Source organism: Globicephala melas, chromosome X, assembly GCF_963455315.2.
Source record: "Globicephala melas chromosome X, mGloMel1.2, whole genome shotgun sequence".
Lineage (NCBI taxonomy): Eukaryota > Metazoa > Chordata > Mammalia > Artiodactyla > Delphinidae > Globicephala > Globicephala melas.
In genome coordinates this window covers 76,235,931-76,250,035 of record NC_083335.1, presented here as the reverse complement: position 1 = coordinate 76,250,035, position 14,105 = coordinate 76,235,931, and the positions used below count along the sequence as shown (strand labels likewise).

The 14,105-nt window shown below is 45.2% G+C and overlaps 1 protein-coding gene across 2 annotated transcripts in view; it reads left to right on the top strand.

The window, feature by feature from the left end:
• Window positions 1–7,797, top strand: part of ZC4H2 (zinc finger C4H2-type containing) — a 35,980-nt gene extending 28,183 nt beyond the window's left edge. The window contains exons 2-5 of one of the 2 annotated variants that reach the window (XM_030850992.2): window positions 710–881; window positions 2,468–2,640; window positions 3,544–3,706; window positions 6,350–7,797. In XM_030850992.2, the coding sequence (XP_030706852.1) occupies window positions 710–881; window positions 2,468–2,640; window positions 3,544–3,706; window positions 6,350–6,463 (622 nt within the window). In that variant the 3' untranslated portion in view covers window positions 6,464–7,797. The remainder of the gene's footprint in view (window positions 1–709; window positions 882–2,467; window positions 2,641–3,543; window positions 3,707–6,349) is intronic. The other variant, XM_030850993.2, reaches the window with a different exon arrangement.
• Window positions 7,798–14,105: the final 6,308 nt, after the last annotated feature.

The window sequence follows — 14,105 nt, the reverse complement described above, 5'->3', positions numbered from 1 at the left end:
CCGTCTCCTGCCTCTTCTGGAACTGATGAGGGGACCCTATAGAGCTGTGTGGTCCAATATGAGAGCCATTATCCCCATGTGGCTGTTTAAACTTAATTTTAATCAACTGAGTAAAATTAAATAAAATTCAAAATTCAGTTCCTCGGTTGCACTAGCCATATTTTGAATGCTCAGTAGCTTCATGTGCCTAGTGGCTACTGTATTAGAAAGCATAGATACAGAAAATTTCCATCATTGTAGAAAATTTATTGGATAGTGCTGCTCTAGAGTTTCTCAAGAGGTCATGGTTGGCATCTTGGGTGGGAGTTATTTGTGATGTGGGACTTTCCTGTGCCTTGAGAGGCTGTTTAGCATTTCTGGCCCATATCCACTAAATGCCAGTAGTGCTCTCCCTTGAATAAATCTAACAGCTAAAACCTGCCCCATGTTTTCAAATGCTCCATCAAGGAACAAAATCATCCCCATTCAAGACCCACTGAGCTTTTAGCTTAGAAGAAAGAATCTCCTGCCTTTGTGGGGACGGCTTCAGGCTGCCTCTGCCTGAAGAGAGGGAAGCTTAGAAAGATGGCTTAACAAGATAGCCCTGGCTCAGAGCCTAACTCTGTACTCCATTTCTCTAACTCTGTACTCCATTTCCCTAACTCTGTACTCCATTTCCCTTTTCCTGCCTTCTCCTGCTGGTCTGTTTCCTCCTTTGGGGGAATGGCAGGAACAAGACCCTGCAGATGGAAAAGATCAAGACCCGTTTGAAGGCTGAGTTTGAGGCCCTTGAATCAGAGGAGAGGCACCTGAAGGAATACAAGCAGGAGATGGACCTCCTGCTACAGGAGAAAATGGCCCATGTGGAGGAACTCCGACTGATCCACGCTGATATCAATGTGGTATGTGGCTGGCTGCCTGAAGCCTATTTCTGGGCCCTTTGAGGAGGAATAGGCAGTGGTGAGTGCTGTGGACTCTCCTTGAGATATGGCTGTGGCCGATTTGGGGGAGTAGGCATCAGGCTATGGTGAAATGGAAGAATCCAGGAGTTCTGAGATCCAGCCCTGGCTCTGTCACTGATCGACTGTATATCACTGGACAAGTTCCTTCTTCTCTCGGGGCCTCATTTTCCTTTTCTGTACCATGAGAGGAATTCAGTCACCTCTGAGGTCTCACTCAGCACTGATGTGCTCTCATTCTGGGAGTCTAGAAGTTGAGAGCTAGCCTTGGGGAAAAGCAGAGCAGGCAGGTGCCTTGGGGATCTAACTTAAATTTAGGGCTCCAAAGCTTCCAACTAAGCCAAACAAACCATCTCTGCCAGCCTACCCAACTGGGGCTCCCTCATTACAGTCTCTCTTTTGGAGACCCTTGGAATGTGGGGAATGAACTGCCTGCTATGGTGATAAGCCCCCCACTTTATAGAGTTATTAAAGCAGAGTCTGAATGATCACCTGTCTGGGCTGCAGTATTGGTGATTCCTTCACCAGGAGGGAGGTTGGAGGTGCTGACCTGTAAGGCCCTTTCCAACCCTTAGAGCCTATGATAATGAGAATTTTTTTTTAAAATCACGTTTGAAGGAGCTAAGTTTCTATTCTTGGGAGACTCATTTCTGTGGCAATATCTACTTCCTGATATTGCCAGGCCTAGGGTCTTAAAGGAAATATGAATGCAATTTGGACAGTAGTTACCTGGGATTGTCTGTGTCACAAGATCACAGGATATCAGGGTCTCATGAGGAGTTGGCAGTTCTGCTGCCAGCTAACTAAGGATAGAGAAATAAACAAGGTATTAGTCACAGAGGGGCTGAAAATCTGGGCCAGTGGATCTCCAACTTGAACATGCCTCATGAGTCACCTAGAGGGCCTGTTAAAACACAGATTGTTGGACTTCACCGCAGAATTTCTGATTGCTTATATCTGGGGTGGTGCCTGAGAATTTACATTCCTAATGAGTTCCCAGTTGACGCTGATGCTGCTGATCTGGTAACTGCATTTTGGGAACCACTGATCTAGGAGAAAAGCCACTGGTCTGGGAGGCAGAAGCCCTGAGTCTTTATGTAGTCTTTGCTCCTAGGAAGCATTTCTCTGAGGAAGTTACTTCTCTCTGAGTCTCAATTCTCTGATCTGTAAAATGGTGGTGGGGTGCACTACATGAACTCTAAGGGCCATTCCAGCTCTAAGATGCTATATTTGAATAATAACTACCACTAATTGAGCCTTTACTCTGTGTTAGCCCCTGTACTGAGCGCTTATATGAATTCAATCGTTGAATCTTCACCAAGATTATATGAGGTAGGTATGAATGTTACCACCATTATACAGATGAAAAAACTGAGGCTTGACAAGAGTCACATAGAATACATAGTGGGTTGAGGACTTGATCACAGATTGGTTTGGCTCTGGAGCCTGTGCTATTATCCACTCAGCTGTACAGCCTCGCTGAGAATCTTGGAGTCTTTTCTCTGTGCTTGCCTCACTCTGTGTTCCAGATGGAAAACACCATCAAACAGTCTGAGAATGACCTAAACAAGCTGCTAGAGTCTACCCGGCGGCTACATGATGAGTATAAGCCGCTGAAGGAACATGTGGATGCCCTGCGCATGACTCTGGGCCTGCAGAGGCTCCCTGACCTATGTGAAGAGGAGGAGAAGCTCTCCTTGGAGTAAGCTGCCTGCCTCCTGTCCCTGCAACATACACCACAGACACACACACACACACACACACACACACACACACACACACACACACACACACGTATATATACACACACATATATATACACACATAAAGCCTGGTCTGAAAGTCAGGGTACCCAGTCCTAGCCCCAGGCCTGTCAGTGGCCGACTCATTGCATGACCTTGGGTAAGTCTCTGTGTTGGGCTGTTAGATGATTAGACTAGAATTACTAGATGGCTTTTAAAGTTCCTTGTGCAATTTTGACAATACAAGACTATGTCTATGACTCTTTGTGTGTGTATGTGTCTGTGACTCTTAAGAGGTCACTTTCCAAGTCAAGGTCTAGAAGGGGTGTCCAGAAACCTTGAACACACAGAAGGGTGAGCTTTCATGGCCTCCAGGGGCTAGCCTGGAACTTTATCTTAAGACCCAGAGTTAAGAACTAGGCTTACTTTACAGAGACACAGAGCTCATTTCAGTAGAAGGAATACAAGGGAACATACTTCCTTAAGGTAGAGCAGGCTGCCTGTGGAAGTGGTGAGCTTCTTATTCCTAGAGGTATGCCAGCAGAGGCCTGAGAACACTTAATAGGAATACTGCAAAGGAACATGGGATGGAGGGCAGACAAATGCCCTTTGAGGACTTGGCTAGCTTTGGGATTTTTTAAATTTTTCTGGGCCTGTCAGAGCCAAGGAGCAGGAGGAGTACCCTTCCCAACACACAGTGGGCCTGGTACCCAGGGAAAAGAGCCTTGGGCTGGAGAGGGTGCAGGAACTTCCTACAGTGAGCCACAGCCTAACCCCCTTCGTTCTGTAGCATGGAGTCCTTAAGAGGGGCAAGGTTCTCCTTGCTTTCAGAATGATCCAGCTAATGTCTCTCATCTCCAAAGTTACTTTGAGAAGCAGAAAGCAGAGTGGCAGACGGAGCCTCAGGAGCCCCCAATCCCTGAATCCTTGGCCGCCGCAGCCGCTGCCGCCCAACAACTCCAAGTGGCTAGGAAGCAGGACACTCGGCAGACAGCCACCTTCAGGCAGCAGCCCCCACCTATGAAGGTGAGTGAGCTGGGTATGGACTGTGGAGGAAGCAAGGTATCCTCAAGCCGCCCCATGGAAGGTTGGGTCTGGGGCTTTGGCCTTACTTATTTGGGGTCTTCCTAAAACAGCCTTCGCTTGGGACACAGAGGAAGGGGTGGTGTGTATGTGTGCTATAGTAGAGCCACTGGTCTTGTTGCCTCATATTCCCAGAGAGGTTAGAATGCAGGGAGATTGGCAGGCTCTGCTAAAGTATAATTTTCAGAAAGTTAGAAACGTGACTCGGACAAATATATAGTGAATGTGTGTCATTAACAAGGGAGCCAGCAGCATCACAAAGCTGGTTCCAGAAGCATTAGAGGAACGGATAATTATATAGTCAAGAAAAGAAAGGAATGCCAAAATAAGTTTGCAATGTTAAATCCAGAACTGGTTAATGTCCTACAGGAAAATAATGTCCTACAGGTTAATGTCCTACAGGAAAATAAAACTGTAATCTTTAGGATTACCTTTTCTTTGTAACAAAAATAATTTGCATCTCTACTGGGCAAAAGCCATTTGTGCCTTATCAACATTAAGTCACAGCATCTGGGCCCTGATCAATAGTAAATAGTCAAATAGTATACTATTTAATGGAAAAGTATTTATAGCCAGTGGAACAGAATAGAGAGCCCAGAAATAAACCCACTCACCTACGTTCAATTAATCTTCGACAAAGGAGGCAAGAATATACAGTGGAGACAAGAAAGTCTCTTCAGCAAGTGGTATTGGGAAAGCTGGACAGCTGCATGTAAATCAATGAAGTTAGAACACTCCCTCACACCATACTCAAAAGTAAGCTCAAAACAGCTTAAAGACTTAAATGTAAGACATGATACCATACAACTCCTAGAAGAGAACACAGGCAAAACATTCTCTGACATAAATTGTACCAGTGTTTTCTTAGGTCAGTCTCCCAAGGCAATAGAAATAAAAGCAAAAGTAAACAAATGGGACCTATTCAAATTTATAAGCTTTTGCACAGCAAAGGAAACCATAAACAAAAATGAAAAGCCAGCCTAAGGAATGGGAGGAAATATTTGCAAATGATGCGACCAACAGGGACTTAGTTCCCAAAATATAAACACAGCTCATACAACTCAATAACACAAAAACAAACAATCCCATCAAAGAATGGGCAGAGGACCTCAATAGACATTTCTCCAAAGAAGACATACAGATGGCCAATAGGCACATGAACAGATGCTCAGCATCACTAATTGTTGGAGAAATGCAAATCAAAACTACAATGAGGTATCACCTCACACCGGTCAGAATGGCCATCATTAAAAATTCTACAAATAACAAATGCTGGAGAGGGTGTGGAGAAAAGGGAACCCTCCTACACTGTTGGCAGGAATGTAAATTGGTGCAGCCACTACGGAGAACAGTATGGAAGTTACCATATGATCCTGCAATCCCACTCCTAGGCACATATCCAAGGGAAAACTCTAATTCAAAAAGGTACATGCACCCCAATGTTCATAGCAGTACTATTTACAATAGCCAAGACATGGAAGCAACCTAAATGTCCATCGACAGATGAACGGATAAAGGTGATGTGGTACATATATACAATGGAATACTACTCAGCCATTAAAAAGAATGAAATAATGCCATTTGCAGCAACATGCATGGACCTAGAGATTATCATACTAAGTGAAGTAAGTCAGACCGAGAAAGACAAATACCATATGATATCATTTATATGTGAAATATAAAATATGATACAAATGAACTTATTTACAAAACAGAAACAGACTCACAGACATAGAAAACAAACTTATGGTTACCAAAGGGGAAAGGGGGTGGGACAGGGGTAAATTAGGCTTTTGGGATTAGCAGATACAGACTACTATGTATAAAATAGATAAACAACAGGGTCCTACTGTATAGCACAGGGAACTATATTCAATATCCTGTAATAAACCATAACAGAAAAGAATATCTATCTATCTATCTATCTATCATCTATATCATTTTGCTGTATACCAGAAGCTAACACAACATTTTAAATCAACTATACTTCAATTTTTTAAATAAGTAGTAAATAGTCAAACAAAGAGACATTCTCCTAGGGCAAGGGTCAGCAAACCAGAACCCATAGGCCAAGTGTGACCTGCTCCCTGTTTTTGTAAATAAAGTTTTATTGGCCCCCACACATGCCTGCTTGTTTATGTATTGTCTATAGCTTCTTTTATGTAAGGCAGTTAGAGCTGAGTAGTTGCAACTAAAATCATATGACCTGAAAAGAAAGTCCAAAATATTTACTATCTTGGCCTTTACAGAAAAAGTTTATTGATACCTGTCCTAGAGAATTAAATAATCCTTGAGTGAGCCTGTTAGACCATGCTCCAGTATAATGCTTAATGAATATGCAATTCACATTTTGCCTTATTGCCAAATTTTGGATATTTTTCCTCAGTACCCCTCTTTGACTCTCACTCCCTTATATCCTTTGCATCCCTTACATCCAGCACAGATCTTGCTACTTGGGACTCACTGCTTGGGTCTTGCTCCTTCCTGTTGGGAAATCGCAATTGCTTGTGGGGGCCCCTGGGAAAGATGAGCCATGGCCTAGAAGAATCTGACCACTAACTTGCTTTGTCTTGTGCCCCCCACCAGGCCTGCTTGTCATGTCACCAACAAATTCACCGGAATGCACCTATATGCCCTCTGTGCAAAGCCAAGAGTCGGTCCAGGAACCCCAAAAAGCCAAAACGGAAGCAGGATGAATGAAAAGAGGGAGAACACTTAGAGCTCTGCTGCTCATAACCCCTCCCCTTGGCCAGAGTGATTGATGTCTCCATGTGAAACAACCCTTCCCCACCTCTACAAAGTCTCCTATTTAATGTGATGGAAGCACAACCCCTCTCTCACTTTGCTCTTATTTCTTTTTGCTCTTGGAGTTTCTGGTTTAGGAAGAGATGTGGTTCAGGTGCTAATGACAGTTGTGTCTAAAGATCCCTTCTCTCTCACCCACATTTCAACCCCTGCCCTTGTTTGGAGCTAAGGGAAGGGCGGAAGTCCCAGATGTGATTCTCTGTCTCTTGTGCCTGAGGCCTGGGGCCTAAGGCCTGAGGGCCTGGGGAGACCCATATCTTGTTTCAGGTGAAGGCTCCAGTGTGCCCCCTCCCTGTACCTTTGCCTTAGGCTCTGAAGGGACAACAGTCTTCTTGCTGGACTTTTCAATAGGCTTGGTGCATTTATCTGCCCCACCCGCAACCTCATCTCATCCTCAAGGCCCGGAGGTAGCTTGGACAAGCTCTCCTTTTTCATATTCATTTGGGAGGCCTGGCTGTTATTATTGAGCTCACCACCCCACCACCTGGCAGTTTCCCAGATATATTAAAGTTCTCAGGTACCAGGCTATGTGTCTGGGGATCCTAAAATCTGTGGGCTTTTCTCCCATAATAAACCCTAGCTTTTGAAAATCAGTAGCAGATGTTCCCCACAGTGAAATCAGGGAGCCAGACCCCCTCCACAAGTCCTGCCTAACTCGTTGCCTAAGTCATTGGTCTGAGGGTTCTGCTATCGGGGCTGCCTTAGGCTGGAGAGGCCCCAGGCTGACATTTGTGTCGACTTTTGTTCAAAACCATTACTCTGGCACTTACTCAAATGGTATATCTTAGAGGTCAGAGTAGTGGGTTGAGATTCAAGTGAATGCCAATCACTTTACACATGCAGGTAGGTGGGATTTCTACTCCAGTCTCTCTTCTCTAAGGCAGCCTCAGCTCAGGTCAGCTTTTGGCCACCCCTTTTTCTGTGGATTGTGTAGGTGGATTTCCCTCTCAAAAGAAAAGGCACCAGGCTCCCCAAGCCCTACAGCTCTTCCCTCCTCCAAAGCCACATCTCTAGTCAAGTCACTCTCAAACTTAAGGGACAGGGATTGGGGCTGGCTGACTGAAAAAGTGTTAGCTCCTGGCTGGGGAGGGGGGATATTTTTCCTTCCTTTCTTAGCTGTAGTTTTAAGTTGCCACAGCGTCTGTGTGTTCATAATATATAAAAGGTTCCTCTTCTCTTTGAAAGTAAGAGCGTTATGTCTGTACAAATCCTTTTAAATAAACATTTGTTCATTGGAGTAAATGCTGACTCAGTGCCTACAAGTACCAGGTAACAGAAAAGATGTAATGCCCTTTCCCCTTCTGGGTAGCTCTTCTTTACTCTTATTCACTCCACCCTACAAGTGAGAAAACCAGGCACACCACCGCATAATAATTTACCCTATTTTTATAATAATTTCCATGTACTCAGTGCCTACTCTGTGTCAAGTCTCTATGTAAGATGCTTTATATAGATGATTGTATTTGGTTTTCAAAACAACCTTTCAAGCTAAGTATTCTTATTGCCATTTTCCAAAAATGTAAACTGAAGCTCAGAGAAGTTAAATAACTTGTGCAGAGTTAAACAGACAGATAGTAAGAGAAGTATCAGGATTTGAACACAGATTTGTCTGGTACCAGAGTCCATTTTTTTTCCTACTTTTTCTCCATGATCACTTTTTTAAGCTTTTCTCCCATTTGGGATGGCTTGATCACAGGAGTAGGTGAAATAACTCTGAACTAGAAATCAGGGACTAGGAATTCAGTGACTGATGCAGGAATGTAAAGGCCTGTTCCCCTATGAGGATACAATAGGGAACAACTCCAAAGGGTCATCCCAGCTTCAGAGCTCCCCATGGGTGGACTGTGGTTTCCGTTAAGACTGAGTTGCAGTTCAATAGCTCCCTCTGTCCAATCCTGCCTCCTTCTCTTCCCTTTTCTTCTACAAGTGTTGATCCCAAGGGCACCCTAATTAATATCCTGAACATTAAACGGTCCCAATGCTTTCCAGAAACACAACAGTTGACAGAAACTTCTCTGTGCTTCAGTGTCCTCATCTGGGAAAATAACAGTACCTACTTCTGGCACTGTTGTGAGCAATGCCAGGCATATAGTAAGCACTCAATGCCAGGCATGTAGTAAGTACTTCTACCCCTTGTGCCTCTGGCACCAGGTAGATTGGATGAGCGGTCAAAAGAAACACTATTTGTCTTAGCTGACATTACTCTACCACCCCAGATTTTGTTCAGCTACAAGTCTGCTTTTAAGGTGGCCTAGACTCACTCTGGGCAAAGGGAGGACACTCAGCTGTGTAACTTGGAGTACACCTTAACCTGTATAGCTCTCAGCAGGTCCCCGTAAAGTATAGGAGAAGTGGTCATTGCTTTGCATCTTTGGCACACTGGAGGTCAGATCTGTCAATTCAGTTGCAGCACAACTAGCCAGGTCAGCTGTTTCCCAGGGAACACCTCTGAATGGGAAGGGAACAATCAAATGTTGAGTACCTATACCTGCCAGCCACTGGGTGGGGTGCTACCATCTCATTTAATTTTTCTGGTTCAGCTATCTGTTGTGAAACAAACCACCCAAAAACTTAGTGGCTTAAAACAGCCACCATTTGTTTGCTCGTGATTCTGCAATTTGAGCAGGACTTGCTGGGAATGGCTTATTTCTATTCCATGTGGTGTTGCCTCAGACAGCTTGGCTGGGGCTGAAGGACCCAAGATGTGTGCTCTCTCATATCTGATACCTCAGCTGTGGTGGCTGAAACAGCTGTGGGCTGGCTGGGCCTCCCACCTCCCTTTGTAGTATTTTACTCTCCAGGGCCTTTCTTTCTCCATTGGGCCTCTCTCTCCAAGTAGAATAGTGAGACATTTTTTTTTATGTGGCAGCAGTCTTCCCAGAGGGTGAAAACAAAAGCTGCAAGGCCTTTTGTGGCATAAGACCAGATGTCATACAGCAAAACTGCTGCTGTACTCTATTGGTCAAAGCAAGTCACAGAGCCAGCCCAGATTTAAGGAGTGGGGAAAAGAGACTCCGCCTCTTGATGGGAGGAGCTGCATGTATGCCAGAGATGGGGGCAATTCTTGGTCGTATTTGCAGACAACCTACCACATCATCCAACAGAAACCTTACAAGGAAGGCATTATGCGTGTCCATTTTTACAGATGATAAAACTGAGGCTCAAAAAGGGTAAAATAGTTGCCCAACAAAGCACTAGGAAGGGGCAGAGCCAGGAGGCAAAGCTAGGTCTGTCTGCCTTTAAAGCCTGTGTTTCTTCTGCCTAAGAGCAGTTCTTCAGATAAGTCTGAGACCTGGTTAGAGGAGACTAAAGAAAGGAAGAGAAGGAACAAAATAGAGTAAAAGACGAAGACGAGGCAGGTGAAGGAGAGAGAGATGAAGGAGGAGGAGGAGAGTAAGGGAAGTTATTTGTTATATTGGTAAGATGCTGTAAAGCACCTTCTTCAACATTCTCATTTAATGCTCACATTAATAGCCCTGTACTGTTAGTAGTATTACATTTTATAAATGAGACCCAGAGAGGGGAACTGACTTACCCAAGGTCATTTAGCAGGTTAAGAGCAAAGCCACAACTAGAACCCAGGCCTTCCAATCTGGGAATAACCCGGTTTGGGGCTCTCTTTACACGTTTGACACAGTGGGGATGATTGTATACCTGCTTTGTGACAGATGGGTCGCTTTTACACTGAGGATAGGTGCTCACTCCACAGGGGAAGGCCAGGCAATTTTAGCAATTCTGCTCTTAAGTCCAGTTCCCTGTTACTATTATGCCCCCAGCTTTCCCATAGCGATTATCAGCATCTTTGCAATGATCAACATCTCCCAAGGTGAACTCTGGGAAGGCTGTTAACTCAGGGCCAGGTGCCCTTAGGTTAGGTACTTAACCTCTCTGGGGCTCCAATATCTCATATGTGAGGTAGGAATAGTAGTAGTCCTCTCCTCATGGCATTGTTGTGAAGATTAAATGAGCTAATAATATATGTAAAGTGCCTAGAACAACACTTGAGAAGCATTCTGTAAATGATAGCTATGAGGAAGAAAATGATAATGATTATGACTGGCTTCCTGAGAGGCCAAAGATGATGATGAGGAGGAGGAGGAGGAGGGGGAGGAGGAGGAGGAGGAGGAAGAAGAGAAAGGGAAGGGAAGGGGAGGAGAAGAGTGGGGGAGAAAAGGGAAGAGGAGGCAGGGTACAATAGGGAAGGGATTGCCCCCATGTAAGGCCTCCCTCAGAGGGAGAGTTGATAGCTAAGAGTCATGGTTCCTTTCCTGGAGCTTGATGAGATTCCGAGGCTCTGCTGCCACTTGCCACTGAGTCTGTTTCATAGCTATAAAAAGACACGGGCCCCTCATGGTAACTAGGCAGAAGCCCCTCTTTTCACCACATTCTTTTCTGCTATGGCTGAGGAAAGACCATCCCTAAACAAGAATCCCCCATAAGTGGTCTAGGCTCATGTGCACTTCAGTGGTTTCTGTACTGTGCAGTACAGGGAAATGACACTGACCCAGGAATGAGTCGTTCCTGGGTTCAAATCCCCAATCCTTTATTTATTAGCAGTGCATTCTTGAGGAAGTTATCAAACTTTTCCAACCTCCAGTTTCCTCATCTGTAAACTGGAGATAATACCTACTGTGTGGGGTTGCAGTGAAAGATTTAAAAACAAAGAAGGTGAGGGTGACCATTCACTGGATGTCCAGAATTTAGTGGGCGCTGTGGGAGGCAGCATAGTGTAGTGGCTAAGAGCGTGGATACCAAAGCCAGAGAGTCTGGATTCAACTCTCAGCAATGCCATTTGCTGACCGTGTGACCTTCAGGGAGCTCATTAACTTCTTGAAACCTCATCTGTACAATGGGGGTAATAACAGAATTTACCTCATTGGATTGTTACTAGGATTAAATGAGATAAGATTTATGAGTTGCACATAGAAAGCATTATCTGAGTGTTTCATAAAGTAAACAAATCAAATCTTCCTACCAACACTCAGTGTCATCAACTTAGAGATGAGAAAATTTAAGCTGGTAGAAGTCAACTGCCTTCAAATTTGGGTCTATCTGATGCCACTAAACCTCAAAAATGCTTGGAAGAGTGTAGTGATGTCTACAATTTATTTTGAAATGCATCAAAACTTAGGTGGATTGGTGGATGGATAGAAGAATAGACATGTGATAAAAGAAGTCCAGTAAAATGCTAATTGTAGGATCTAGGTGCGGGCATATGGGTGCTACCTGTAAAATTTGCTGTATATGTAATTTTTTTTCATAATAAAATATCGGGGCCATAATACATCTACCTGATAATGTTATTTCTCTGCCTAGAAGCCTTGGTTTGTTCCCCAGCACTCACACTTTCTAATTTGACCTCTTGTATAATCAGCATAGCTCTCACTGACCACCCACCCCCGCCCCCACCATGTGGAATTGGCAGAGCACCGAGCACCGGGTAGAACAGATGATAATGGAGAGAGAGGGAGAGACAGCTCTGCGTTCCTACTTAGGGTGACCAACTTGTCCCAGTTTGCCCAGGACTGCTCTGGTTTTAAAACTGAAAGTCCTACATCCTGGGAAATCCCTCAGTCCTAGGCCCAGCTGTACTGTGAGCCTTCTTTCTTTCTGGTAGTGTTAAGGGCAGCTGTCACCTGTTGTTTCTAATCCACGTCATAGCATGCTCAGGGGCTCTGGGCAGACAGTTTCAGATCTGGCCCTGACCCACTTACCCTGCCATCTGGGCAGGTGCTGCCCCCTGCTGGTGATGGGGTGAACCTGTTACGGAACCTCCCACCACATTGCTGTGCACACCCAGCGCAGAGGCAGTCAATGCCTCCGCCGTTCTCCTCCACACATCACCTTAGTCCTAGCCGTCTGAGCTTGAAATTCCATAACCCTGACAACTCCAAGGGCCTGAGACACTGTCCGTGATCTCTGGGTCCTACTGCCAACCCTGACTCCAGACATTCTTCCACATCCTGACCAAGTAACCACATTGCCCACCAGGAGACCTCTGGGTTCCATCCAGAAAGCAGAGGGGATGCCTCCACAGCAGGAAGGTGGTTATATTCATCCAAAAGGAGCAAGGAACAGATGTCCATACATGGCAGCACCAGGAAAAAGTGAAGAGTCAGCATAGGGGGTCCCCAAGAATACAAATGGCTGTTTATGGGTTCCCAAGAGAAAAGTGCAGAGAAGTGCACTCCTTCTGCCTAATGCTACTCTGGCAGGGCACCATATCCCTTAAAAAACATGGATTGCCAGGACCCTTGATGGCTCTGCTTTTGGTCCGATGCCTTCTAATATACGTCCCTCTGTGACACATGCATTGGAGTGAAGACAGACCTGAAAGAGACACAGTATAATAGCTTCTCTTTATTGAGTGAGCATTTACTATGGTCTAGGCATTGAACTGTGTGCTTCACATAATGCTCACATTTAACCTTCACAGAAGTCCTAAAAGATACGTGCGATTATTTATCCCCATTTTACAAAAATCGGAGGCACCAAGTGTGTTAGGTTTCTTGCCCAAGGTCGTGCAGTGAGTCGCAGAGCTGGGACTCAAACCTAAGAAATCAGGCACCAAAACTCAAGTGCATAACCAGTCTCCCAAAGAGATCCGCAATCTGATTTTCAATGGAAGTGCTCCTGGACACAATCACCATGAACTTCATAACTGACGTGAGTGTCCTCCTAAAGCCACAGCAGGACTGGGCGATGATACATTGGAAAGTATTGTTCAGTGCCCTCTCCACCTCTGTCTTTCTAGCCTATCATCTGCAACCCAGGAATAATCAGAGCCTAGCAAGAGAGTACCTCAGCTGTTACACTTCTTACTGACACTAAGCTTAGATTCACTGCTGCTGAATCTATGGGTATAACTGGCTGCTGTTCTCCATTCTACCCCAATGGTGGCATTTACTTCTGCTACTACTCCACCCCTCAGCGCACCACCAGCAGCCCTCAGCCACTTGCATGAGCAGCATAGCTTCAAAAATTTCTATAGGACCCACTGGAGTTTACAGAGGAATAATGTGAAGCCAACACTCATCCCTGAGCACCAGAGAAGACAATCTCCATACAGAGGCCATCTATATCACCCTTACCCCTGAAAAGATCTGGAAACAGTTACTAAGGAAACAAACCCCATGGCATTCTGTTTCCAGCTGTCAACGTCTATGAAGATTCACTTATCAGCTACTGCCACTGCTCCACCTGCCCTGCCTGGAGCACATTCCCCATCTTCTAGCCCTGTGTCCAGCCCCAGCTAGTTGAGATGGGGAACTGGAGAGCAGAATGGAGGAAGTCTGAACTTCCACTAGCACCACAGTCAGCCCCAGTTTCTGGTGCAGTAAAGGGTTTGGGGCCAGGCGAAAGCTTGTGAAAAGCCACCTTCCATCTCAGGAACGCCCATGAACCCATTAGATTCCTTCACCAATAAAGTGAAGTCCAGGGCCAACCCTTACCAGGGAATAGCATGTATGTGTTGGAGATAGGGGTGCTCCATCTTTGCTCTGGCCATTTAAGCCAACTGGAGAAATGCACAAACTAG